Source organism: Vicugna pacos, chromosome 6 (genome assembly GCF_048564905.1).
Source record: "Vicugna pacos chromosome 6, VicPac4, whole genome shotgun sequence".
Lineage (NCBI taxonomy): Eukaryota > Metazoa > Chordata > Mammalia > Artiodactyla > Camelidae > Vicugna > Vicugna pacos.
Window position 1 is genome coordinate 92,836,999 of NC_132992.1, and position 25,923 is coordinate 92,862,921.

Here is a 25,923-nt window from a genome sequence, read left to right on the forward strand (position 1 = left end):
GCAGGTTGACCTGGAGGTTCTGATTTGTGTGAAACTGAGCATGTCCTGTGGGTGGGGAGCCCATGGGTGGTGGGGTGACCAGCCCACCCATGTGTGCAGGTGTCCATCAGCGGAGAGTGGTCGCCGTGGCAGGCCAAGGTGCCTCAGATTGAGGTGGAGACGCACAAGGTGGCAGCCCCCGACGTCGTCGTGCCGACCCTGGACACTGTCCGCCACGAAGCCCTCCTGTACACCTGGCTGGCCGAGCATAAGCCGCTGGTCTTGTGCGGCCCTCCAGGCTCCGGCAAGACCATGACGCTCTTCAGTGCCCTCCGGGCCCTGCCCGACATGGAGGTAATGAGGCTGGCGTGGGCAGCAGGCCCTTGGGGCTCGGGTGCAGGCTCAGCCTTCCAGCGCTTGACTGGTCTCTCCCCTCCTCGAGGTCGTGGGCCTTAACTTCTCGAGTGCCACGACCCCAGAGCTGCTGCTGAAGACCTTCGACCACTACTGCGAATACAGGCGCACCCCTAATGGGGTCGTCCTGGCTCCCGTTCAGCTCGGAAAGTGGCTGGTGTTGTTCTGTGATGAAATCAACTTGCCGGACATGGATAAGTACGGCACGCAGAGGGTCATATCCTTCATCAGACAGGTACGTTTCCCCCCTGGCCCCAGCCCTCCAGCGACACTCCCTGTTCTCATTCCCCCTGACGCGTCGCGCTCCGCCTTCCCTCAGATGGTGGAGCATGGAGGCTTTTACCGCACCTCGGACCAGACCTGGGTGAAGCTGGAGAGGATCCAGTTTGTCGGGGCCTGTAACCCGCCCACAGACCCTGGAAGGAAGCCCCTCTCGCACAGGTGACACGGACCTAGATGCCCCTGGCCTCGCGCACACACCAGTTCCGTGATCGCCTTACACGCAATGTGACGGAAACCTGGTTTTAATTACAAAGCACTGCTAGTCTTAGAGTTTCTCTTGGGTTACTTGCTTTGTGCCACGAGGAAATGCCCTCAGAACACAAGCACGGACTTCCTGCTGGGCAGGAGTGAGCTGCCCCTGACCTGACTCTAGAGCCAGGATAAGGCTGATAGAAGCCTGAATCATTTTCCCATCTCTGCTTGGTTCTTTTTCGGATTGTCTCACCTGCTGTCACGTGTCAGACCCAGGCCTGAGAAGTTGGTGTGAGACCTTGGCCAGCTGTGACCTGGCCCAACGGAGGTGGAGGCAGCCTGGTCTGGTCCAGGGCAGGGTGGCTGTCCCCTTGGGTGTGCTGCTCCTCACCCGCTTGGCTGAGCCGGGCTCTCCGTGCAGGTTCCTGCGCCACGTGCCCGTGGTGTACGTGGACTACCCGGGACCGGCCTCCCTGACGCAGATCTACGGCACCTTCAACCGGGCCATGCTGCGGCTTATCCCGTCCCTGCGCACGTACGCCGAGCCGCTCACCGCCGCCATGGTGGAGTTCTACACCATGTCCCAGGTACATGGGCTCCTGCGCCCTCGTACCTGAAGCGCTGCGTGCAGAGTTCTTGGGCCCAGGGATGTCCTCCAGGGACTCACAGCCGTCCGCCCCGGGGCTGCGGCAGTAGCCGTTTCCTAGCCTGTTCACCACGTCCTCGGCCAGCAGGGCACCTGTGTTCTTCTCCACTGGGAAACTGAGGCTGCGCTAAGCAGTTTCTAAAGGGATGTGTACAATTCTGTTTTAGCAGTGTCAATATTGTGGGTCTGTAACTGTTCTGCTGTATTTGTGGTGACTGCGCGTGGCCTAGCCTCTCGGGCTGGACCGGTTAACACTCCCACTGCAGTGCCCCTTTCAACCTCAAAAAGGTATTTATTAAGAAGAGTTTTGCCCATAGGATGTACAGTAGTTCCCATGGTTTTGGCTTTTGTTCCTTTGTGAAGCCTTCCTGTGTTGATCTAACAAGAGCTTGTGGGAGAGAACTGCCCATTTTCTGTTAAGAGTCCTATGGAGCCCTTGTCTGTCGAGCACTGCAGATATTTTAAATTTTGTATAATTGCAGTTTTTTCCAACAGCAATTTTAATGTCATTAAATGTAAGGTTTTTTTTTTCAATTGCTTCTGCTTTGGAAGTCAAGCTTTGAACGGCTTTCTCTCAACTTAGCAATTACTGTTTTTTAAAAGTATCTTTAGAATTTTTTGGTAGTTTCATTTTTATAGTTTTATTTCTTTCAACAGATCCTTAAATATAACCAATTTCAACATAAGGTGAATTTGGACTTGACTTTGTTCTGAATAGTAGTCCCAACATTACTTATTCATTCTTAAATATTCCAGGGTCTATATTCTTTATCTTTAATATAAAAATGTTAGACAGCATTTGCCCTTTTAACCACTTGTTATGCCTTAGGACGTGTACGCATAACTTACATTTTTTCCAATTCCCGCAGGAGAGGTTCACTCAGGACACACAGCCCCACTATATCTACTCGCCCCGTGAAATGACCCGGTGGGTGCGAGGTATCTTCGAGGCACTGCGACCCCTGGAGACGCTGCCGGTAGAAGGCCTCATTCGGATTTGGGCACATGAAGCCCTCCGTCTCTTCCAAGACAGGTGCAGCCAGGGATCCGAGTAGCTCCGAGCTCCCCTGCGTTGGCCCTCCTGACCCCCCCAAGTCAGGGTCTGCACGAGGCTGGCCTGCTCTAGTTTGAGGCAGCCCTGTTTTTATCTCTCATGTTGGGGTTCTACCACTTTAAAAGATGGTCCTTTTTATGTTACATGAACTGCCTTCATTCTCCCCTTTTTAATTAAGAAATTGAGCTACAATACCATTTTCACAGATTTCTCAACATATCAGAGATGAAATCTTGCTTAGGTTCAAACTCTGCACCAGCAATTATGCTTCTGAATTCTGCCTGGCTGCAGTAACTACATGTCATGCTCACTAGACTTGGTAGACTGCTGAGTTTATCATGTGTTCAGCTTCTCAGAAGGTACCCTGTAAGGACAGTTAGTGTTCAGCTTCTCAGAAGGTACACCTGTAAGGACAGTTAGAGGCTCGCCTGCCTACTTTGTGTTTTCTTTCGTAAGCCTTGTGGCTCCCAAGCTGTACACATTGCAGTTCCCTATTCTATTCCTTTAATGCCCCTTGATATTTGGAACATTTATACTAAGCAAGCTTAGAAGTTAGAATCAAGCTTGGAATCAGATTTTCATTGTTTAAGATAATGTAAACATTTTTAGAGGCATTTTTTAAGGTTTTCGTATTTAATGTCTAAGTTTCGGGTTGCTTAAGCATCTTGAGTTGAGATTGTTAGGTTCTTCCATTTGTACAAAACGAAAATTTCTGATAAAAGACTAATCCCAGCCCTTGCAGTAGCCCACGCACCCACAGAACCTGGTGTTTTCTCACCGGGGCCTCTGTCTAGAGTCGAATACACATGTCGCTTTTCTTCCAACAGACTTGTAGAAGACGAGGAGAGGCGCTGGACTGACGAAAACATCGACATGGTTGCTCTGAAGCACTTTCCCAACATAGACAAAGAGAAGGCAATGAGCCGGCCCATCCTGTACAGCAACTGGTTGTCTAAGGTAATGAATGTACATCATGTTACAGGTGCTTCCTTTTCTTCTGTCCTTTTAGTTAGAATTATCTCCCAAGACATCTTTGCCTTGAAGTGCCCTGTAGATGGAGCTGTGGTCACAGGCATGCTGCTCTGCATGTTTGCAGCCACTGATAATTCAGGGCAGAAGATCGCAGGGGCATGGAGGTGGCTGGCCGGCCACCTGTGTGTCTTCCCTGTGGGAGGCGGCTGCTCCAGCAGCTGTGATCCCAGCCAGCACGAGGGGGCTTCCGCCTGTTTGCACTGAAGGAAGTCTCTGCTTCGCCTTGCTTTCACTTTCTTCACAGTAAGAACAGTTGTGAATACTACTAAAATACTGAACTGAGTTGACATTTCCAGAGTTACCTGTGAATTGTCCCTTTCTCTGAGAAGGAGTAGGACGTCTTCGTAAGGTACAGTCTTGTGCACTTCGTTCAGTGGGCAGTGCTGATCCAGGGCGAGTTGACTCTCCCCGAGGAGAGCTCAGTCTCGTGGGGGGGAAACGCTCAGTTTTGGGATGGGTGGCCCTGGCCTTGGGTCTTAGGGTTCCTAGGCCTTCATCTGAGTGTCAGGAAGCATGCGCCAGGCGAGGGCCTGCAGAGGCAAAGGCACAGAAGCAAAATAGCAAGAGAGGCTTGTTCAATGTTGCCAGAATGTTCTATTTATTTCTAGATTCTGGATACTAATCCTGTTTCATTTACTGGCAACATCTCCCAGTGGCCTTTCACTGTCTTTATAGTGTCTTTTGAAGAATAAATATTCGTAGCCGCCTTGTCATTTACACCTGTAGTCCATCTGTAATTGAGTTAGTGTGTGGAGTGAGCCCCGGGTTCGTTCTCAGTTTTTTTCTTACGAATGTCTATTGTCCCTGCACTGGGACTCTGCAGTGTCACACTGTCACAGTGCGTTCCCTGTGTCTGTGGGTCTGTTACTGAGCTCGGTCCTGGCCATCGGTCCATTTGTTGCTTCCTGTGCTAAAACCATCACAGTTACGAGTTTACCTGGTAGCACAGTCCCTCACACGTGGCTCTTCCTTAGGGGAGGCTTTTTTATCCTTGGGCCTTTCGTCTTCCAGATGAAGTCGGCGCCAGAACACCACCCACCACTGCGACTTTGGCTGAGCTTACGTGGAATCTGTGTCAGTTTGGGCGGAACTGACATTTTTACAGTAGTATTTCTCTCTCCATGATCATGGTGTATCTCTTCATTTACTTAGGTCTTCTGTGATGTCTTTCAGTGAAGTTCAGATTTCTCTGTAAAGATTTTCCATGTCTTTAGATCTCATCCTAGTTACTTACAGTTTTGTTGCTGTGTAATAAATACCTACAGTCATCTCATTTTTTGACAGTTTCTCAATATATGAAAATATTATGCACTTTGGTATAATAATTAAGGTGATTTCTTCTTAATAATTGGATCTTACGTTTTTCCTACAGGATTACATCCCAGTAGACCAAGAAGAGTTAAGAGATTATGTCAAAGCCAGGCTGAAAGTCTTCTACGAGGAGGAGCTGGACGTGCCCCTGGTGCTGTTCAACGAGGTGTTGGACCACGTGCTCAGGATTGACCGGTGGGCTTTTTGTTGTTGCGCCCTCGCCACTCGCCTGAGCAGTTCTGGATTTGATGTTGGGAGGGATCACACGAGGCCTCGGGCTGTATCCTGACGGGCCTCCCTGCACCTCCATGTCGGCCGTCTCTCCCACTTCTCTCCCAAGTCCCGCTCTGCTGTCCCAAATCTCCCTGCTCCTCCTGGCACTTCATCCTTACCATGATCACGGCCATTCATCCTCCTACTGGGGTCAGTCTGGCCCCTTCTGTCATCTCAGTGTCTGGGGGCAGCTCCACATCTTTGGTCTTTGCATCCCCACTGGACCTGGCAAATAACAGTTGCCCTACAGTGTTTAATGTACAAATTCAAGTTAAAACACTTTCCAAACGCTGTAGACTGAATCATGAAAAGGTTTAGGACTTGAGTGTCACGGGGAGTGGAGTATAGAAGCCTTACGACTTACCCTTCCGAATAACGTTTCAGAATATTCCGTCAGCCTCAAGGCCACTTGCTGCTGATTGGTGTCAGTGGAGCAGGCAAAACCACCCTGTCCCGTTTCGTGGCCTGGATGAACGGTTTGAGTGTGTACCAGATCAAGGTGAGTCTTGTAGCCTCTTAGTCCCAGCAGTGAATCCTTGTTCATGCATGTGGCTCCTTGAACAAGACCAGATCTGACCTGCCACCCACTCCTCTAGGTCCACAGGAAGTACACAGGGGAGGACTTCGATGAAGACCTCCGGACGGTGCTGAGACGCTCCGGCTGTAAAAATGAAAAGATAGCGTTTATAATGGACGAATCAAACGTGTTAGATTCTGGATTCCTGGAGCGGATGAATACCCTTCTGGCCAACGGAGAGGTAATCAGAGACACACCGCGTATCGTGTGCGCATCACGTGGCGTCGGGGTGACGAGGACCAACCAGCCATGGTGCTCTTTTACCTCCAGGTTCCTGGCCTCTTCGAAGGGGACGAGTACGCCACCCTGATGACCCAGTGCAAAGAGGGGGCCCAGAAGGAGGGCTTGATGCTGGACTCGCATGAGGAGCTGTACAAGTGGTTCACCAGCCAGGTCATCCGCAACCTCCACGTCGTCTTCACCATGAACCCATCCTCAGAGGGGCTCAAGGACCGCGCGGCCACCTCCCCCGCGCTTTTCAACAGGTGCGCTGGTCTCTCTCAGCCCTGTTCACAGCAGTTGGCCCCCTTCCGAGAGGCAGATGCTGCTCTTGGTCGCTGTTTTGAGATGTGGGCATCTTTGCAGGTGTGTGTTGAACTGGTTTGGGGATTGGTCCACAGAAGCTCTGTACCAGGTCGGCAAAGAGTTCACGAGCAAGATGGACCTGGAGAAGCCCAATTACGTCGTGCCAGACTACATGCCGGTCGTGTATGACAAGCTGCCGCAGCCGCCGTCACACCGGGAGGCCATCGTGAACAGCTGTGTGTTTGTTCACCAGACCCTTCACCAGGTCGGTTCAGTTTGAGATGACAGGCAGTAAAACCCGCCACCGCGCTGACATAAAACTCAGCTGATAGGAAAGCAGGTCCCGAGATGCTTCGTAGTTGACATTGTTCCCTCACCTGCAGAAGAGATGCCTGCTTCTCATCTGTTTCCTTACCTCTGCTAGTGGCATCTCCTGCTGGTCGCCCAGCTGTGTATTCCGAAATTGGCTAACCTTTACTGCACATGGTGACTCCATCCCTGCAGAGCACCTGCCCCGACCCCCCATCCTCACCGCCACTGTGTCCAGGCCCGTGCTCTCCCTCTAGGCTGGGCTCGTGCAATCTTTCTATAAAGGGCCAGGCAGTGAATGTTCTGGGCTCTGCAGGCCAGACACAGCTGCTCAGCTCTGCTCTGGGCACAGGAGCGTGTTCACGTGTGAGGGAGAGCGCACAGATGTGCGGCTGAAACCCCGTCTGCAGAGGCTGCAGGGCGGGGTGTGACTTACCAGCCCTGGCTTGCTACCTGTCCTTTGGACTCTTTGTATCTGAAGAGTCCAGTCTGCTTCCATCTGCAAGGCTCTGTGAAAACCACTCTGAGCCTGTGGGTGTCCTGTTGGCCCTGCCTCCCCACCTCCTGTCCCTGCCACGCCTGCAGGTGGCCGCCTCTGCTCCCAGTGTGGTCCAGCTGGCTTCCTGGATGGCCTCATCTCCCACTGCCCAGCTTCGAACCCCCCAGCCTTGATCACCAGGCATCAGTGCTGCCTCTTAGTGTGATGTCTGCTGAGAATCAGCAGCAGAAGTGACCGGCTTACATAGTAATGACCAGTGTGCAGAGCCTTCCCTTGCAAGGTGTGCCTCTGGGGCAGCCGTAATCACTTTCTTATGGGGGCTGTGTCCATGCCACCATCTCTCACAGGCAGACAGGGTTTTTGAGGGTAAGTCGCAGACAACGTCCTGAGGAGTGAAAACATTTGACTTTGTTTCCTAAAAGGCTAATGCTCGGCTAGCCAAGCGCGGAGGCAGAACCATGGCCATCACTCCTCGCCACTACCTGGACTTCATCAACCACTATGCCAACCTGTTCCACGAGAAGCGGAGCGAGCTGGAGGAGCAGCAGATGCACCTGAACGTGGGGCTCAGAAAGATCAAGGAGACAGTCGACCAGGTGTGCCTCGGGCTTGGGCGAACGCCTCTTCCTGCAGTGGGCCGGCTGGGCTCCCACGTCCAGGGAGTTCCCACATGTCCCTGTTTCCCTAGTGTGGCTTTTGCTCCTTAGGTGGAAGAGCTGCGTCGAGACCTCCGGATAAAAAGCCAAGAGCTGGAGGTAAAGAACGCGGCGGCCAATGACAAGCTGAAGAAGATGGTGAAGGACCAGCAGGAGGCTGAGAAGAAGAAGGTGCTCCTTTGTGTTTGGGGGCCGGGCACTCTGGGTCTCCAATGAGGGAGAAGGGAGTTTAGTCTTGGGGTGGGGTGGGGTCAGGGCTTACCGGGTTTAGGGCAGGGTGGGATGTCCGGGGGCAGGCGAGGAGCGCTGTTTCAGGCTTCGCTCAGCAGGTTAACCAGTGCTGACCCCTAGCTCAGCCATCTTTCCTCTCAAGGTCATGAGCCAAGAAATCCAGGAACAGCTGCATAAGCAGCAGGAAGTCATCGCAGACAAGCAGATGAGCGTCAAAGAGGACCTGGACAAGGTGGAGCCAGCCGTCATTGAGGCTCAGAATGGTACGTGCACCCTGGCAGGGGCCTGACTCTCTGGGGGAACGTGGAGGTTGGGGGACAGCATGGGCTGCCCCCAGGGTTTCTGGCTATGTACGCTTCCCAGAGCGTGACTGATGAGCTTCTGGGGGCTTCTTTAGATTCTTACCACTGTCCTTGTCTCTTAAGCAAAGTTCCTGTGATGTTACTCTGCCTTCACCATAGTGAGACCTTTTCTTAAGAGAAAATTGACGAAATAAACTTAGTGAATGTGTTTTTTAAAAATCTGGTGGTAATTTCGCAAATATGCTAGTTATAAATCCCTGACTTCAATTTCATTCAGAAATACCATGAGGTATGCAATGTCGCCATCTTACGGTCACTTCTGAGAGTGCCCTGGTTGTAACTAGCAGCTACTGATTCAGTCACTTCTTCCTGTCCACACTCCAGATGCCTGTGAAATGTTGCAGGAGGGGGCAGTGACCCATCACGCTGTCTTAGTTTGCAGTAACAGTAACTAGGCGTGGCCTTGACCCTGCAACCCCCTTTCCACCCATCAGCCTTTAACTTGTTTCAAATAACCTGATTGTAATTTTTACATTACACCACAAGATGAATTTAAATGCACATCCAAACAAGGTTTTTGTTCACTGCTGTATTTCAATGAAAATTTAATTTAGCTCTTGCCTGCTGAATAATTACCTTAAAAAAGCGTTTGAACAGAAGTTGAGAGTGGAAAACTGCATTTCAGTTTGTGGAAGGTGTTGGCCATTTTTTTAAGAACTGTTAGTTCTGTATCTTTACCCAGATAGACAACTTTTAAATTGTGGCAGGGTGGGAGGTATAGCTCAGTGGTAGAGCACATGCTTAGCATGCACGAGGTCCTAGGTTCAATTCCTAGTGCCTGCATTAAATGAATGAATTCTGGCAGATTGGAAATGTCTTTTTTTATGGTATAATAGTAAATGAACCATTTTATTTTTTAAAAATGTTTGAATCTTTATGGAGGTAAAGGAATTGATGAGGACTTGTGAGACATTTTTAAAGATACTACCCTGCTGGTTACAGAATGTTGCAGTGTGGGCTTAGTACTGCAAGGTCTCCACAACTGTTTAAGAGATGGGCCACTTCAGCTTTTCAGAGGGTTTTAAGACAGAAAATCCTCCGTTCGCTTAGACCTTGTGCCCATTGTCCCTCCCCTGATCAGAGTCGAGTGTCCGGCTGTGGTTGGGTCCCCTTCTCACCGTGTTCTCCTGCCCCTCCCCGCCCCACCCCGTCTGCTTCTGTGCGCCCAGCCGTGAAGTCGATCAAGAAGCAGCACCTGGTGGAGGTGCGGTCCATGGCCAACCCTCCTGCCGCCGTGAAGCTGGCACTCGAGTCCATCTGCCTGCTGCTGGGCGAGAGCACGACGGACTGGAAGCAGATCCGCTCCATCATCATGAGGGAGAACTTCATCCCCACCATCGTGAACTTCTCTGCCGAGGAGATCAGGTGGGTATTGCCGGGACGGGAGAGACTGCTCGGGTGTTGAGAGGTTTTCCTGCTTGCTCACGGCCTCGTGGTCCGTGACTTAGCGCACGCAGAAGCCAGCATCAGCTGCATCGATCGCACAAACACCTTCCCAGCCCATTTCTTCTCAAAGTGGTCAGATGTCTTCTCCACGTTCCTGACAGTAGTTCTCTGATCCCTTTACTCCTGAGTACTGTTCTGTCCGCACAAATGGCTGAGCGCAGAGCTGGCCTGAGCCTGCCTTCAGCTGGGGAGGGGGCAAGAAGGTCAGAGTTCCTTTCAACAGCCAGATCCCTGTCACCTGAGAACTGGGGTCGGTCTGGCTCATTCTCGGTGGTCATCGGAGCAGCAGGCGGGAACTGGCTCTGGTCCTTTACGCTTTGATTTCCTAAGACCCGACGTTACCTTTCCCATACGTGAGCTCAGAAACGCAATTCCTCTTCTGCAGTGACGCCATACGGGAGAAGATGAAGAAGAACTACATGTCCAACCCAAGTTACAACTACGAGATCGTCAATCGGGCCTCCCTGGCCTGCGGGCCCATGGTGAAGTGGGCCATCGCCCAGGTACTCATCGCAGCCGGGGGCCCACGGGAAAGGTGGCCTCTCATCCACTCACTCTTGACAACCACCGATCTGCCCTCCGCAGCTCAACTACGCGGACATGTTAAAGCGAGTGGAGCCCCTGCGGAATGAGCTGCAGAAGCTGGAGGACGACGCCAAGGACAACCAGCAGAAAGCCAACGAGGTGGAGCAGATGATCCGCGACCTGGAGGCCAGCATCGCCCGCTACAAGGAGGAGTACGCCGTCCTGATCTCGGAGGCCCAGGCCATCAAAGCGGACCTGGCTGCTGTCGAAGCCAAGGTACGATTGTCTCCCACACACAGCCTCTCTGCCGGCTCTCCTGGAACACCCCGTCCGTGCTCGCGGGCTCCCCTGGTGGAAGCCAGATTAATGGACCTCGACGTGCCCTGCGTGTACCACGTTCGTCTCGGGGAATCAGCTCCTCAGTGTCCACAGGAGCCCTGATGACTCCTTCCTGTGTGTCCACTGAGTGGCCTGAGACAGCAGCTTGGCAGCCTGAAGCCAGTGACCCCTCTGCCCGGCCAGCTCCAGACTCCCGTTCTCCCACCTTGGGCTTCACAAGTGGCATCACCGAGGGCTTGCTTGTCAGGGTCTCCCATCCACTGCTGTCCCCGCCGCTCACGCCCACACTCCTCTTGAACCTCAGAGCAGGCTCATTAGTCTCCTGCCACTAGCGTCTGTTCCCTCCAGGTCAGCCCTCACCTACGGGTTCCTCCCACCGTGGGGGCACCTGCTTTCTGACCCCAAGGCTGCTCACACACGAGTCTCCAGTCCCACCCTTCATTCTCCACTCTCATCTCACACCCTCGGATTCTAAGATGGGTGTCATCGGGTGTGACCTGGGTCACAGCTCCTCCTGGGTCTGAACAACTTGAGCATGCTTCTAGAAAGGCCCCCCCCAGAACCCTGCCCACAATGGGGGGAAATATATTTGCCCTTCTCAATGTAAATCCTGTTTGACTTCCGTTTCAGGTGAACCGGAGCACTGCTCTTCTGAAGAGCTTGTCTGCTGAACGTGAACGATGGGAAAAAACAAGTGAAACTTTCAAGAACCAGATGTCCACCATTGCTGGGGACTGCCTGCTGTCGGCTGCGTTTATTGCTTATGCGGGTTATTTTGACCAGCAGATGCGTCAGAACTTGTTCACCACCTGGTCGCACCACTTACAGCAAGCCAACATCCAGGTAACCATGGCAGGGGACGCCACAGCAGTGCGAGCCAGACTGACGGGCAGTCAGCCCTCCAGTCTCACTGGGAAGCTGCCTGCCTGCAGCTGTGCGGGGGCCATAACCGCTGTCACTCTCAGTTCCGCACAGACATCGCGAGGACGGAGTATCTGTCCAATGCTGACGAGCGTCTCCGCTGGCAGGCCAGCTCCTTACCTGCAGACGACTTGTGCACAGAGAATGCCATCATGCTGAAGCGCTTCAACAGGTGCGTGCTGGGCCAGGGAGGGCCGCCGAGCGGGGTGCACACACTCGTGTCCGTGAAGGCCTAAACCACCCCTGAACACGGACCAGGACCTGTGACCGAGGAGGAGGGCACGGCTGCCACTTCTCACCACGTGCCCTTGCGTAGCTTCTGAAGTTTGTACAAGCGCTTGTGTGTATTGTGTGTTTACATAATTGACTGCGTGACCTTGGACAGATCACGCTCGCCTCTCTGCCTCCTTTTCCTTCTCTGTAAAATGGATGTGATCACAGCATCTGTGTCTCAGGGCTGTTGTGACTGAGTGAGGAGTGTGTGTTATTTGCCGGGGTCCCCGCGGCATAAACTCTGTAATTGCTGGCTCTCGGTGCTGCTGCAGTGTGGGTGTGATACCTGCTCTCTTAGAGTTTGCCATCGAGGGGGCAGCAAATAATACAGAGAACAGTCATACAGCGCAGGGTGCCGGGCCTTCGGAGAAGAGCACGTGCAGGACACAGAGGAGCACCTCTGTGTCCCCGAGAGAAAGGAAGTTTTAACTGCAGCCCTTCGTAATAGAGTCTGTGTTTAGTTACCTCCTCATCGTAGTTCTTCAGAAAGATGATTTTAAAGCCTTAAGTCATGTTTGTCTCTACTGGTGAACCTGGAAACCACGCTTGAGGCCGGGGACATCCTTTCGATCACTTGTCGGGCGGGGCTCTGTCTGCTGTGTTGTGCTTCCCCATGGCCTCTCTGACCTGCTCTCCTGTGGCCTCGTCCCCAGGTATCCGCTGATCATTGACCCCTCGGGACAGGCCACAGAGTTCATTATGAATGAGTACAAGGACCGGAAGATCACGCGGACCAGCTTCTTGGACGACGCCTTTAGGAAGAACTTGGAAAGCGCGCTGAGATTCGGCAACCCCCTGTTGGTCCAGGTGTGTGTGCGCGTCTGAGTTCCTCAGACCCTGCTTCCCGGGATGAACACTTTTTAAGGCTGTGTTTAGTTTTTCCCAAATGAATTCACATGAAATAAAACTGAGTCACATAATACAGACAGTGCTACTGTTCGAGCTTCGTGAGACATCATCTGATATCAAAGCAAGGAGAAGAGGTTGATCCAACAAAAGCAGTGTTTGCACTTAAAGTTCCACTTAGTCTAGATGACCCCTGTCTGTGGGGACTTTCTGCAGTGATGGAAACATTCTGTAACTCGTTCTGTCCTGTGTGGCGGCCACACAGGGGCTCCTGAGCACTTCCTGTGGTTAGTGTGCCAAGGAACTGAATTTTTAATTTTATTGAAGTCGCCATGTGTGCCTAGTGCTCACTTTACTGGGCAGTGCAGGTCCAAGTGGCTGGGTGGCTTCCAGGGACATGTATTTACGTGGAGCAGGAGGTCAGCTATTTGGGTGAACGTGAACACCGTGACCCTCTCACCGTGAGTAACACCTCACACGTACGTATCTAGGACGTGGAAAGCTACGACCCAGTTTTGAACCCAGTGCTGAACCGTGAAGTCCGGCGAACAGGGGGGAGAGTGCTGATCACCCTCGGTGACCAGGACATCGACCTGTCACCGTCATTCGTCATCTTCCTGTCCACCCGAGATCCAACCGTAAGGAGTGAGGCCCTTCCAGGTGAAAACGGGGCGTTCGGTGGTGCCGCTGACGCAGCCAGGCCGACTGTTCCGTTACCCCTTTTGGCAGGTCGAGTTCCCACCTGACCTCTGTTCCCGGGTGACCTTTGTCAACTTCACTGTCACCCGAAGCAGTTTACAGAGCCAGTGTCTCAATGAAGTACTGAAAGCAGAGAGACCTGACGTGGACGAAAAGCGCTCCGATCTTCTTAAACTCCAAGGTGTGTCTCCGGATGTGTAGCTTCTAGACTCTTGGTGCAGGTGGGGGCTGAGCTCCCACAGGACTGGGGCATCCCAGGCTTGTCAGGCGCTTCCCAGAGCCTTCCTCTCGAGGGAGTGGAAGTACTGTAGTGAAGTTGCACGTTTTGATCACTTCAGGGGAATTCCAGCTGCGCTTACGTCAGCTGGAGAAGTCTCTGCTGCAAGCCCTGAACGAGGTGAAAGGGCGCATTTTGGACGACGACACCATCATCACGACCCTGGAGAACCTGAAGAGGGAGGCCGCCGAGGTGACGAGGAAGGTCGAGGAGACGGACATTGTGATGCAGGAGGTGGAGACCGTGTCCCAGCAGTACCTGCCGCTGTCCACCGCCTGCAGCAGCATCTACTTCACCATGGAGTCTCTGAAACAGGTGGGTGCAGCGCGCACGGCCGGGGCATGGTGGCCGGCAGCCAGGCTAGGTGCTCACGGCCGGGCGCCCTGCTGCTTTCAGATTCACTTCCTGTACCAGTACTCCCTGCAGTTCTTCCTGGACATCTACCACAACGTGCTGTACGAGAACCCCAACCTCAAGGGTGTCACCGACCACACACAGCGCCTCTCCGTCATAACCAAGGACCTCTTCCAGGTACTGCGCACCCGCCATCCCGGGGTGGGGCCGGGGGGCGCAGGGGCGGTTCCCCAGGGACAGCAGCGTCCCCTGCGTTTGTCTCCAGGTGGCGTTTAACCGGGTGGCCAGGGGCATGCTGCACCAGGACCACATCACCTTCGCCATGCTGCTGGCAAGGATCAAACTCAAGGGCACCGTCGGGTGAGTGGGCCGCCCTGCCTCTCTTCCCGCCACTAGCGTTACGATGGGATGAGCTCTTTCCCTTCTTTCTTTAAGCCGTTACTGCCCTTTTAGAGACAGTAGAAATGAACCTTAAGAGAACGTAGCTCACCTGTGGCCCCCTCCCAGGGAGCCCACCTACGAGGCCGAGTTCCAGCACTTCCTGAGAGGGAAGGAGATCGTCCTGAGTGCTGGCTCGACGCCCAAGGTCCCCGGCCTGACCGTGGAGCAGGCCGAAGCGGTGGTGAGGCTGAGCTGCCTCCCCGCGTTCAGAGACCTGATCGGGAAGGTCCAGGCGGACGAGGTAGGTGCTGTGCGGGCCCCAGCAGAGGGCCGGCCTCTCCCAGGAGGTCGGCGGGCAGGAAGTCCACGTGTTGTATCAACCCGGGACGTGTCGTGTCTTCTCACGTCAAACGCCTGACCCGCTGGCCTGACCTCTGTGCCCGCAACATGGGCTCTGCGTGGGGTGACGCGCCGCTGCTTCTCCACAGCAATTTGGCATCTGGCTGGACAGCAGCTCCCCGGAGCAGACAGTGCCGTACCTCTGGAGCGAGGACAGCCCCGCAAGTAAGCCCCCAGCACTCCGGGCCCGCGCGTAGAGTGGGCCCTGCCGCTCGAATGCGGGGACGCCCCCAAAAACAAAAAGCCGCTGATTCCCGAGAGACGCCCTTCCGTGTGAAACTTGAGGCACTGGCTTGGACGTGGGAAATTAGAAAATTCCGAATTCCTGGTGCAACTCGTGCCTAAGGAACAAGAGAGAAATTTATGGGAAGGTCCTTGCCCAGCACTGGGGAAACTGGCTGTTTCTGGGTGTTTGTCACGAGGCTCTGGGCCAGCCAGGCCCCCCGGGGGAGGGCGGGAGGGAGAGCTCCGCGGCGGCAGGTGTGCAGTGCGGGCCGAGCGGTTCCTGTGACCTTAGGCGTTCTTGAGACTCTTCAGCGGTTCTCCACGGGCAGGCTCTGTAGTCATTTAAAGTCAGTAACTGCCCTGTGCCCACAGAGACCCTGGTGTTGTCACAGCTGCGTCCAGAGGGTTCAGGCAAGACTCGGGCTGGGGTTCTCAGGGCAGAAAGGACCAGAGGGGGTGTCATGATTTCTGGGGTGCTGAGCTGAGTCTTGGACACCGAGTGTTTGGGGAGCGGAGGTTTGTGACAAGAACGGCCCAGGCAGGGGACACCTCACGGTCTGTGCCGTCACCAACCCCCGCCCTTCGCACGGCCTCGTTTCAGCACCCATCGGGCAGGCCATCCACCGCCTGCTCTTGATTCAGGCCTTCCGCCCCGACCGCCTGCTGGCCATGGCCCACATGTTTGTTTCGACAAACCTTGGGGAGTCCTTCATGTCCATCATGGAGCAGCCGCTGGACCTGACGCACATCGTGGACACGGAGGTAGGTGCTGGCCCCCGGACTCAGAGCCTGCACGTCAGCATGAGCCCCGCCCAGTGGGCTCTGCTCCCTGGACGGTCCGCCGTTGGGCCGGACACTCCCCCTTGACTCCGACTTCCCCACCTGCAGGTAAAGCCGAACACTCCCGTCCTCATGTGCTCTGTGCCCGGTTATGATGCCAGTGGACACGTGGAGGACCTGGCTGCCGAACAGAACACGCAGATCACATCCATTGCCATCGGTAAGGGGCTGGGTTAGTTCCCTGAGTGGAATCCCCTGAGTTCCCAGCGGACACTGGAGTCCAGCCCGCTGTGCTGACGCTGAGCTTTCTGGTTCCAGGCTCGGCGGAAGGCTTTAACCAAGCAGACAAGGCAATAAACACAGCCGTGAAGTCGGGCAGGTAGGCTTGCCTGGTCTCACTTTAGAAAGCACGAGTCCCCCGGAATTCAGGCAGGACATGTGACATGTGGCTGTGCCGTGTCCTGCCCGCAGGTGGGTGATGCTGAAGAACGTCCACCTGGCCCCCGGGTGGCTGGTACAGCTGGAGAAGAAGCTGCACTCCCTGCAGCCGCACGCCTGCTTCCGGCTCTTCCTCACCATGGAGATCAACCCCAAGGTGGGCGCGGAGGGCCAGGCTGCTCAGCGCTGCTCCAGCATCTGTTCTGCCCCGCGAGAGCATGGAGCCAAGCTGGCGCGCTCGTGGGGCCGGTGGTGACAGGCACCCTGTCTTCCTCAGGTGCCCGTAAACCTGCTCCGAGCTGGCCGCATCTTCGTGTTCGAGCCACCCCCGGGCGTGAAGGCCAACATGCTGCGGACGTTCAGCAGTGTGCCTGTCTCCCGGATCTGCAAGGTAGAGGCCGCCCTCCTGCTGCGCCCCGGGCTTCAGCGGCACCACAGTGGCTGGCGACACAGGCCTGGGGAGGCTGCTGCCTGGGCCCAGATTAGCGTCTGCAGCCAGCGTCTTGGTACCAAGCAGAGACCAGGCTCGTGGCCAGGAGAAGGGGGTTGTGGCAAGAATTTTGCGTCAATTCTGTTTCTTAAGCATGATTTCATTTTGTGTCATAACTTGTTTTTGTGCCATTTTTAGAAAATTGTCTTCTATCTAATGGCTGAGTGAATTTCACACTGTAATTGGGAACTCATGTTTATTAATAGGGAAATTGGCAAGTTTTTCTCTTAGCAATGAGATTTGTATTAATCACTAAGGCCAGGGTGGTTCTAGTGTTAGTAGTGGAAAGTTTTTTTTTTTTAAGCTTTTGGAGGGGCAGGGGAATTAAGTTTATTTTATTTATTTTAACGTATTTATTCTAACAGACGTGCTGGGGATTGAACCCAGGACCCTCGTCCACGCTAAGCACCCGCTCTACCACTGAGCTATACCCTCCCCTCCATGGAAAGCTCTCTTTAAGGCTTAGATTTGACGGAGGACTTGGCTGTTTTCTTAGACGGACACGGGGCTGCTTTGCTGCCTCTGACCTTGATTACTTTCCCCATCCAGTCTCCCAACGAGCGTGCTCGCTTGTACTTCCTGCTGGCCTGGTTCCACGCCGTCATCCAGGAACGCTTACGCTACGCGCCTCTGGGCTGGTCGAAGAAGTATGAGTTTGGGGAGTCTGACCTGCGGTCGGCCTGCGACACCGTGGACACATGGCTGGACGACACAGCAAAGGCAAGTGTGGGCTGTGCCGTGTCGGGGGGACGTGCGCCAGTCACCGCCCCCACAGGGGCCTGCCTGCCCGCTGTGAGCGGAAGGAGGGAAATGGCCCCTGCCCCGCACATGCGTGATCTCCATTCCTCCCCCAGGGGAGGCAGAACATCTCTCCGGACAAGATCCCATGGTCTGCGCTGAAGACCCTGATGGCCCAGTCCATCTATGGCGGGCGAGTAGACAACGAGTTTGACCAGCGTCTGCTCAACACCTTCCTGGAGCGTCTGTTTACCACCAAGAGTTTCGACAGTGAATTTAAGCTGGCCTGCAAGGTCGACGGGCACAAGGACATCCAAATGCCGGATGGCATCAGGTAGTGCCTGCGTCCGGACCCACAGCGCAGACGCAGCACTTCAGCATCATGAGCAGCAGTGTTAACACGTGTGCCGCTTTTCCAGGCGGGAGGAGTTCGTGCAGTGGGTGGAGCTGCTCCCTGACACCCAGACGCCCTCCTGGCTGGGCCTGCCCAACAACGCCGAGAAAGTCCTCCTCACCACTCAGGGTGGGTACCTGCCGCCCAGCCCCACTTTCCATGCCCAGACCCCAGCCTCCCCTCGCTCCGCTCCCAGGGGAGGCAGAGAAAATGACCAGCCCCCGTCGGTGTCTTCCCTGCAGTGCAGGCTCTGTATCTACAGAAGCGAGGTCTGGAAACTGCATTGAGGTTTTTAATCTTAGATTCAGAAATAATTTCATCTTTTCTTGTTTAACAAGTAGGGACGTGCTTAGCATTAAGTGATGTTTTAAAGCTCTGAGGCTCTTTATTGCATGACATTATCTAATCCTGTGGGTTGGAAGTGTGGTCCCAGACCAACAGCCTCAGCACAACTTCAGAACTGGGGCTCCTGGGCCGGGGCAGAGTCACTCAGGCTTGAGAACCGGACTCCTCCTGATGGGGAACAGGCCAGAGCTGGTGGTTCGCCCAGACTCACACAGCTGGTGGACAGGACAGACCAGGACCGTTCACCTCGGGTCCTCCCTTCAGCTCTGTGACGAGAACCCGGATGCCGAACAGGTTTCCCAGGGTTGGGCGTTCCCAGTGCACGAGCGTGTGCCGAGCTCACTTAGGGTGTTAGCACTGGTGCCACCTGCCAGGACGCCCCCTCAGTGCCATAGTGACCATTACCTCAGCTCTCTGTCACGCCAGTGCTAGGGACATCACACCCAGTCCTGTTTTAGAAGGCCCAGGGTTGTGCCCCACGTGGAGGCCATGACGTCTGAGCCCACAGGGGCCAGGCCTGGGGAAAGCCGGGCCCTTACCTCTCTAGTGCCCAGCATCCAGGTGGCAGCGCTGCTTGTAGCTGGACTCTGAGCACTCCGGCATAGGGTCAGAGACAGGGACACGCAAGGTTAAAACAAGGCAGGAACCGGTGGGCACAGGCGGAGTGCAGAACACACAGGTGGCTGCCATGTGGCTCAGCGTGGTCCCAGCTGGAAGTGGTCACGCGTGAACAGTGCGGTGGCTTCCCTGCCCGCAGTGCCCGAGCCCGCTCCCTGACCACCCTGCTCCCAGGGCATCCCAGGCTCCACAGTGAACGCGAGTCTTAAAGACACCTCCTGGGGGTTTGCACTTAGGCCACTGGTTCCATCCCCACAGCCACGACCTGACCTGGGGGCAGCATTTCTTCGGTCGCTGCCGCCTTGTCTGTTGGGCCCGGCCGCTGTCCGTGCGCTGTTACCCCGTGTGAGCTCATGCTGTGCCCGTCCCTCCCTCCCTGTGGCCCAGGCGTGGACATGATCAGCAAAATGCTGAAGATGCAGATGCTGGAGGACGAGGACGACCTGGCCTACGCGGAGACGGAGAAGAAGGCCAGGACCGACTCCACGTCCGACGGGCGCCCCGCCTGGATGCGGACACTGCACACCACTGCCTCCAACTGGCTGCACCTCATCCCCCAGACGCTCGGCCACCTCAAACGCACGGTGGAGAACATCAAGGTGGCCTGCCACCCCAAGTTCTGCCGGCCTGGGGGCGGGGGTGGGGTGGGGTCGAGCTCAGTGTTGTCGGGGTGGGGCCCGAGGGCTGGGCCTAGTTAAACTGGTCGGAAGCCCCTTGGGTGAGGCTGTCCATCTTCCTCAAGGAGGTAGACGCCTCCAGAGGAAGCGGTGGCAGCCTTGTCCCCTCTTCACGGAGCCGCCGGGAGCCGCCGACAAGCAGGGCTGCGGCTTCACTCGGGCTCTAGACCAAGACTGCGCTGTGAATCCGGGGCCCGTGAGGCTCAGTTACTGCTGCTGCTTTTTCCCGCCAGAGAGAGGACCTCTTCCTGGCCCCCTTCCCCACCTTCACTCTGGCCTGCTCTTCTCTTCCAACGACTTTAGGATCCTTTGTTCAGATTCTTCGAGAGAGAGGTGAAAATGGGAGCTAAGTTACTGCAGGACGTCCGGCAGGACCTCGCGGACGTCGTCCAAGTGTGCGAAGGCAAGAAGAAGCAGACCAACTACCTGCGGACGCTCATCAACGAGCTGGTCAAAGGTGCGCAGCCGGGCCGCAGGCGCCGGCCTCTCTGCGCTTCGCAGGCGGCAGGTCCCGGCCGGGTCTCGCCAAGCTTCCTTCTGCCCAGACTTCTCTGAGGGCAGCTTGGGGCCCTCAGCTGGGGGCAGACTTAGAAACGCCTAGGAATTTGTTTTCCTTTTCTGCTGGTTCACCAAACGTTTACCAGAAGCTTCGCTTCCCTTCTGCGAGCTCTAGGGAGGGCAGGGCGGGGTGCTGGAGGCCGAGGCCCGGGGCCCCCGAGCCCGGACTGGCAGCGCTGCTGAGCCGCCGCTGTGATGGGAGCTGGAGGCTGCGGTTCTTGGGGTGGTTGTGCATCTCCAGACACACCCTGGCCATCAGCCTGGACTGAGTGCAGAGGAGGTGCAGGAGGGTAGTGGCCCGTCCAGGGTTTGGGGGCAACAGAGTCACATGTGGGGTCACACCTGCTGTCACCTGTGTCCCCACCTGTGCCGAGGGAATTGTCGGAACTGATGCTGGCCTGGGGCTCCTCGCTTGCAGGGATTTTGCCTCGAAGCTGGTCCCATTACACGGTGCCCGCCGGCATGACTGTCATCCAGTGGGTGTCCGACTTCAGCGAGAGGATCAAACAGCTACAGAGCATCTCCCTGGCAGCGGCATCCGGCGGCGCCAAGGAGCTAAAGGTGGTGAAGGCTGCTCCTGAGGGGCCTGGGGCGGGCGCTCGGGGGACAAGGCCGGGCCTGACCCGCAGGAACGGGCGGGGCCCACTCCTCACCTGGGGCTGCTTCCTCCCGCAGAACATCCACGTGTGTCTGGGCGGCCTGTTTGTGCCCGAGGCGTACATCACCGCCACCAGACAGTACGTGGCCCAGGCCAACAGCTGGTCCCTGGAGGAGCTCTGCCTAGAAGTCAACGTCACCACCTCTCAGGGCGCCTCCCTGGACGCCTGCAGCTTTGGTGTCACGGGTGAGTAGGGGCTGCCCTGGCCGGGCTCCTCTGAAGTTCCCCTCCTGGCTCCGGTCCGCCGCTGGCCAACACGCCCCCCTCACAGCCACCCTGACGGTGGCTCCCACACAGCGATCGGGACGCGGGAGAGCCATGCGTCCGGCCCCACCGAGGGCCCGTGCCCACCTCAGGGGCCCTGACTCGCTCCCCGCAGGCTTGAAGCTGCAGGGGGCCACGTGCGGCAACAACAAGCTCTCGCTGTCCAGCGCCATCTCCACCGTCCTGCCCCTGACGCAGCTGCGCTGGGTCAAGCAGACGAACGCAGAGAAGAAAGCTAACGTGGTGAGCGGCTCCTTTCCGGTCAGGGGTGCTCTGCGGGCACCGGTAGAGCGAAGGCAAGGCCCCCCGTGTCCACCCCAGACACTTGCCATCCCTGGAAGTCACTCTCCACCCAAGAAGCCATCCGTTCCCCTCTGTCGCCAGGGCCACCTTTCCCTCCATCCATAGGCCGTCTGCCCTTTCCTCGCAGGTCACCCTTCCTGTCTACCTGAACTTCACGCGGGCAGACCTCATCTTCACGGTAGACTTTGAGATCGCCACCAAGGAAGACCCGCGCAGCTTCTACGAGCGTGGCGTCGCCGTCCTCTGCACGGAGTGAAGCACGTCCCCGCCCCCTTTCTGTAACAGTACAACTTGATATTTAACACGTGTTTATTATTAAGTGTTGGAAGGTATGGACTTATCAGAGCAAAGTCTTCAGTGTGAGGTCAGAGGAAGCCAGACAGAGTGTGGCAGTTGGAGTGGTGGGGACAGGAGGGACACCATACGTGTTTTTGCGGGTCGATGGCACGGCTTGTTTTATGAATAAAACACTAAGCATGACCTGGCTCCAGCGTCTGTCTCTGCTCCAGCTCTTACTAGGAACCCAGGGACCCTTCACATTCAGAGAGGCAGCCACATTGCCCGGCCTGGGTCTGTGACCAGCACCCCCAGGGCCGGAGCCGGCAGCCCTGCTGCCCCAGGGTGGAACCAAGCGGCACTTTCTGTGTCTCCCGTCTGCCTCCTCCCTGGCGCCTTCATTCCCAGGGGCCCCGGGGTTGCGGCAGGTAGAGGCGGCGGGTCAGCTGACTACTTGTTCTGGGTGGAGGTGCCGGAACTGTTCCCCATGAAACAGGTTTCTGGCCTTTCTGTGCTTCGCAAGAGCTCCTAGGATTGACGGGTGATCGGCCCAGGCCCTGGCACAGACCCTGCAATAAAAGCCTGTTCATCCTGCTGGTGGGCTGGGGGCTGTCTGGGAACCAAGCTTGGCCACCAGGAGGACATTCTGAGGCCCTGGACGTTCAAGCCCTGCCCCCCGGCCCCAGAGCCCAGTGGCTTCCCGCGGCGTCCTGGGGGCCTGAGGTAGGGTCAGAGCCTCCTCCCACCCGGTCCTGGGACGTTCCCTCTGGGGTCCCTTGGTGGCCTGACAGCAGTCCAAAACCATATTCGACTGAAAAATGTCTTTCTCCGAACCAGTAAATGAGGCTTTTTAGCTTTTCTTGAGTCAGTGGGAGTGTTGAACGGGGCTGCAGGCGCTCAGCTGAGAGCTGGGGGTGCCGAGGGGGGCCCACAGAAAGCCCGTGGGCACGCATCCCCACCTGACCTTTCCACCCCTGCCCCATTCACAGGTGAGGGGCCCGGCGCAGAGACCTGTGTGGGCCCAGCAGGGGTTCCGGACGCAGAGGGAACGCGGTCCTGGAAACCCTGAAAGCCCACCGGGCAGGACGCGGGGGCCCCCAAGAGGGAGGCGTTGGCTTCAGCCCAGAGGGCAGGAGCCAGACCCTCACCCACCGCCTTCCAAGTGGCGGGGCAGGGGAGGGGGCAACGCAGGCCCAGGACTGAGGCTCCCTGCTGAGGGTCCACGCTGACCACGAGGAGGGCCCGAGGCCCCTACTTGCTGCCCCCCAGCCTCACCCCAACCCGAGCTCAGTCCATGGGGCCCAAGGCGGACCCACGTCGGACCACCTTCACCTGCCACAGGAGGGTCCAGGTGGATGGTGGGCCTCACCAGGCAGAGCTGGCAGGGGGACAGAGGAGGTCGGGAGCATGGACAGCACCCGCCCGGCCAGCTGGTCCACCCCCACCTCCCAGTGCCCTGGCAGAGCCACCTGGCTGTGAGCAGCAGGACAGGCGCACCTCTCCTCGGTGGACGCCCCTTCACTGGCTCTCGGGACAGCGGGCTCCTGCGTGGCGGCCATGGCGAGGGTCTCTGCTCCAGACTCGGCTCCGTGCCTCCCTGCCGGGAAGTTTGTAAAAGGCTCAGTGAGAAGGAAGAAGGAAAGCGAGCCCGCCCCCCACCCCACCTTCTCAGCTGTTACCCAGAGGAACGCTACGGCAGGATGGCAGGATCTGCCCACCGGGGACGCCCTGCTCAGGAAACCCCGCGTCGGGGGGCTCAGGACTGGCTGCGGGGGTGGAGGCGGCGTCTGTGCGAGGGCCAGGTCCCAGGCTGCTCCGGGGAGGGTCCCCCACAACCACATCCTCTGCTCCGAGCCGGCCCTCGGCCTGGCCTCCACCTCCGCTTCCAGTTGGGGCCCAGTTGTTTTCAATGTTCTTACAAAACAGCCCTCTCATCAGCCCCGAGAGCACGACCCTCCCCCTCCACTGGAGGCAGCTGTGGGTGAAAATCGACGGGGGGGGCCAGACAAGAACCACAGCCAAGACCCAGGCCAGCTACAGAGCACCGGGCCCCCAACCACCCCGCTCCCCGCGTCAAGGTTTACAAAAATACACAAATATTTAGTGAAAGTGCGGAAACTAGGGTCCAGGGAGGTGGGACCCAGAGACAGCGCTGAAGATGCCTGCTGCTGGCACCTTAACCTCAGGCTTTCAGTTCCCCAACGGTGACAGTGAACTTCTGTTGTTCAAACCCTTAAAAAGAGATATAAAAGGGGCCAAGTGTTCCACTGAAGCTTCTTTTCATGTTCATCAGCCTCGGTTCCGACCCCTGAGGCCCAAACTCCCGTCAAGGCAACACCCACCCCGCACCCAGGGCCAGGCTGGTTCCGCTCACCTCGGACTAGGCCCCATACTGCTGCTTTCTCTTATTTCTCTCAGGCTCAGCAAGTAAGAGTTCCAGTTTCCTCTTGGAGAATGAGAGCTTGGGGCCCCATCTCCTCAGTCCTGAGCCTGGGTGGCGGCCAGGACACTCTGGCTCTGCCTGGTGTGTGTCTGCCAGTCTCAGGGGGGGGGCCCGGTCCTCCTCCATCATCCTCGGGTCCGCTGAGGGTCTGGGAAGCCTGGCTGCCCGCCCCTGCGCCTCCAGGCTGCTGGTGCCCACAGGCTGCATGTCCACGTCGCTGGCCTCCAGGGATGCAGGGTCCCAGCTGGCGGCTGGCAGCACCAGGACAGGGATGTTCGGTGAGAGGGGGTCTTCGGGGCTCACTTCCCCTGGACTCCTGGATGTGAGCGCGTGCAGAGACACATAGTTCACGTCACCCAGAGAGCAGTCGTTGAAACCGCAGGAGAAGTGACTGGGGGTGTCTTCCGAATCACCGTCGTAAGGATCTAAGAACTGACGACAAAAGCGCTTCTGAGCCAGCCAGCAGTCTCCAGCAGAAGAATAAAATAGAACACACCCCTTACGTGCGTAACGTATTTCTTCCACCACTGACACACAAATTTTGCCTGATCTGCCCTGCAAATGATCTTTCTTTTACCCCTGAGTCAATGCTTTGGACTGAGGGGCTTGGCTGGAAAGCTAAAGTGCCCGCAGCTCATCAGCACCATGTCCAGGTAACCATGGGCAACCCCGAGCTGCACTGGGGCTCCTTCCAGAAGTGCTAACAGGGCCCCAGGAAGACTGGCAAGCCATGGGGTGGATCCACACGACTCCACGTGGGTGCACCTCCAGGCACTTCCCACCCCACTGACCCACGGCCTCAGTCATACACACGGAGAGGACCCCAGGGCAGAGTCAGCAGGGACCCCTGGGGGCCTTTCACTTGGATGAGAAGCTCCCGAGAGAGCTCTTTTCCTCTTTGGATGGTGGACACATTTATTCCAGAAGGTAAAAGTGAAAATGATCACCATACACTACAGGCAGCTGTAATCATTTCAGATACATATCAGAACAGGTGGAATTCATGAACTGGGCACCTGTTCTGGTGACCTCCCCCCCGGCAGAGGAGTGAGCATCCCTGGAGGCCCCGAAGCCCCAGCGCCCAGCCTCACGCTGCAGACGAGCTGGCAGGGTCGGTTCTCACTAACCCCGGGGTGCCTGGCCGCTCAGCTCTTCACTGGGTCCGGGCGGAATGACTGAGCAGCATGCCGGCCCTGCTCATCAGTGGTCCCTGGTGTCACAAACCACCGTGAGGCCAGAATTAACTACACCTGTGTGACCAGCGAGAGTGAATTTAATTTTGATTGAGATTCATCGCAAACCTATGGTCTTGTCAATCTTTAAGGCAGACTACTTTCAGTCTTGTCTAATTTAAAAAGTTTGAAAGAGGAAAAAAACATCTGAAAGAGGAAAAACAGTCAACTTCAATAAAGTGAAGTTTGTCCTCAAATATAGTAACACCGCTGGGCAGAGAATACTCACAGGGCAGGCCTGAGACGGCTCTCCTTAGAAAGGGCTGCTTGCACAGTTGTCCTTGGCTGGCCTATGGGATCATGGATTTCAGGGGGTTCCCACCTTTCCCCAAAGACAGCAGCGGTTTCTGGCTCGTTTTGTGACATACCTCTCTCCAGGTACCTTCAACAAAGTCCATGTGGTTCTTCTTGCAATTGGCCTGGGGGGACAAAAGGAGGCTTGAAGAATCCTTCCTATGAAAGGGGATGGACGGCAGCTTCACGTTCAAGGGCAAGGGACAGGGCTCCACAGCCCAGGCCAGTGGTTCCTCCCTCGCTGATACTCGCGGGTGGCGGGCCTGCGCGGTGGGTGTCAACGAGGAAGGCCGGGAGCAGGCCGAGGACCGCTTTGCGGGCTTGGTTTGAAGGACTGAAATGCAGACCTGGGAGAGCCAGGAATGCGGCCAGGAGAGAGACTGCAGCT

General features: G+C 56.4%; 1 protein-coding gene across 1 annotated transcript in view; it reads left to right on the forward strand.

The window, feature by feature from the left end:
- Positions 1-21,770, forward strand: part of DYNC1H1 (dynein cytoplasmic 1 heavy chain 1) — a 61,249-nt gene extending 39,479 nt beyond the window's left edge. Inside the window, exons 38-78 of the mRNA XM_072963726.1 lie at positions 100-333; positions 422-628; positions 713-834; positions 1,289-1,454; positions 2,383-2,546; positions 3,395-3,524; positions 4,972-5,105; positions 5,568-5,682; positions 5,780-5,941; positions 6,031-6,245; positions 6,346-6,550; positions 7,516-7,689; positions 7,801-7,920; positions 8,123-8,243; positions 9,512-9,707; positions 10,174-10,291; positions 10,374-10,589; positions 11,283-11,495; positions 11,618-11,745; positions 12,500-12,653; positions 13,184-13,330; positions 13,422-13,572; positions 13,730-13,983; positions 14,065-14,199; positions 14,288-14,382; positions 14,530-14,704; positions 14,892-14,967; positions 15,629-15,789; positions 15,916-16,027; positions 16,126-16,186; positions 16,279-16,402; positions 16,523-16,636; positions 17,285-17,455; positions 17,590-17,807; positions 17,893-17,996; positions 19,218-19,429; positions 19,811-19,964; positions 20,484-20,626; positions 20,741-20,909; positions 21,103-21,230; positions 21,418-21,770. Of these exons, the coding sequence (XP_072819827.1) occupies positions 100-333; positions 422-628; positions 713-834; positions 1,289-1,454; positions 2,383-2,546; positions 3,395-3,524; positions 4,972-5,105; positions 5,568-5,682; positions 5,780-5,941; positions 6,031-6,245; positions 6,346-6,550; positions 7,516-7,689; positions 7,801-7,920; positions 8,123-8,243; positions 9,512-9,707; positions 10,174-10,291; positions 10,374-10,589; positions 11,283-11,495; positions 11,618-11,745; positions 12,500-12,653; positions 13,184-13,330; positions 13,422-13,572; positions 13,730-13,983; positions 14,065-14,199; positions 14,288-14,382; positions 14,530-14,704; positions 14,892-14,967; positions 15,629-15,789; positions 15,916-16,027; positions 16,126-16,186; positions 16,279-16,402; positions 16,523-16,636; positions 17,285-17,455; positions 17,590-17,807; positions 17,893-17,996; positions 19,218-19,429; positions 19,811-19,964; positions 20,484-20,626; positions 20,741-20,909; positions 21,103-21,230; positions 21,418-21,546 (6,327 nt within the window). The 3' untranslated portion in view covers positions 21,547-21,770. The remainder of the gene's footprint in view (positions 1-99; positions 334-421; positions 629-712; positions 835-1,288; positions 1,455-2,382; positions 2,547-3,394; positions 3,525-4,971; positions 5,106-5,567; positions 5,683-5,779; positions 5,942-6,030; positions 6,246-6,345; positions 6,551-7,515; positions 7,690-7,800; positions 7,921-8,122; positions 8,244-9,511; positions 9,708-10,173; positions 10,292-10,373; positions 10,590-11,282; positions 11,496-11,617; positions 11,746-12,499; positions 12,654-13,183; positions 13,331-13,421; positions 13,573-13,729; positions 13,984-14,064; positions 14,200-14,287; positions 14,383-14,529; positions 14,705-14,891; positions 14,968-15,628; positions 15,790-15,915; positions 16,028-16,125; positions 16,187-16,278; positions 16,403-16,522; positions 16,637-17,284; positions 17,456-17,589; positions 17,808-17,892; positions 17,997-19,217; positions 19,430-19,810; positions 19,965-20,483; positions 20,627-20,740; positions 20,910-21,102; positions 21,231-21,417) is intronic.
- The last annotated feature ends 4,153 nt before the right edge of the window (positions 21,771-25,923 follow it).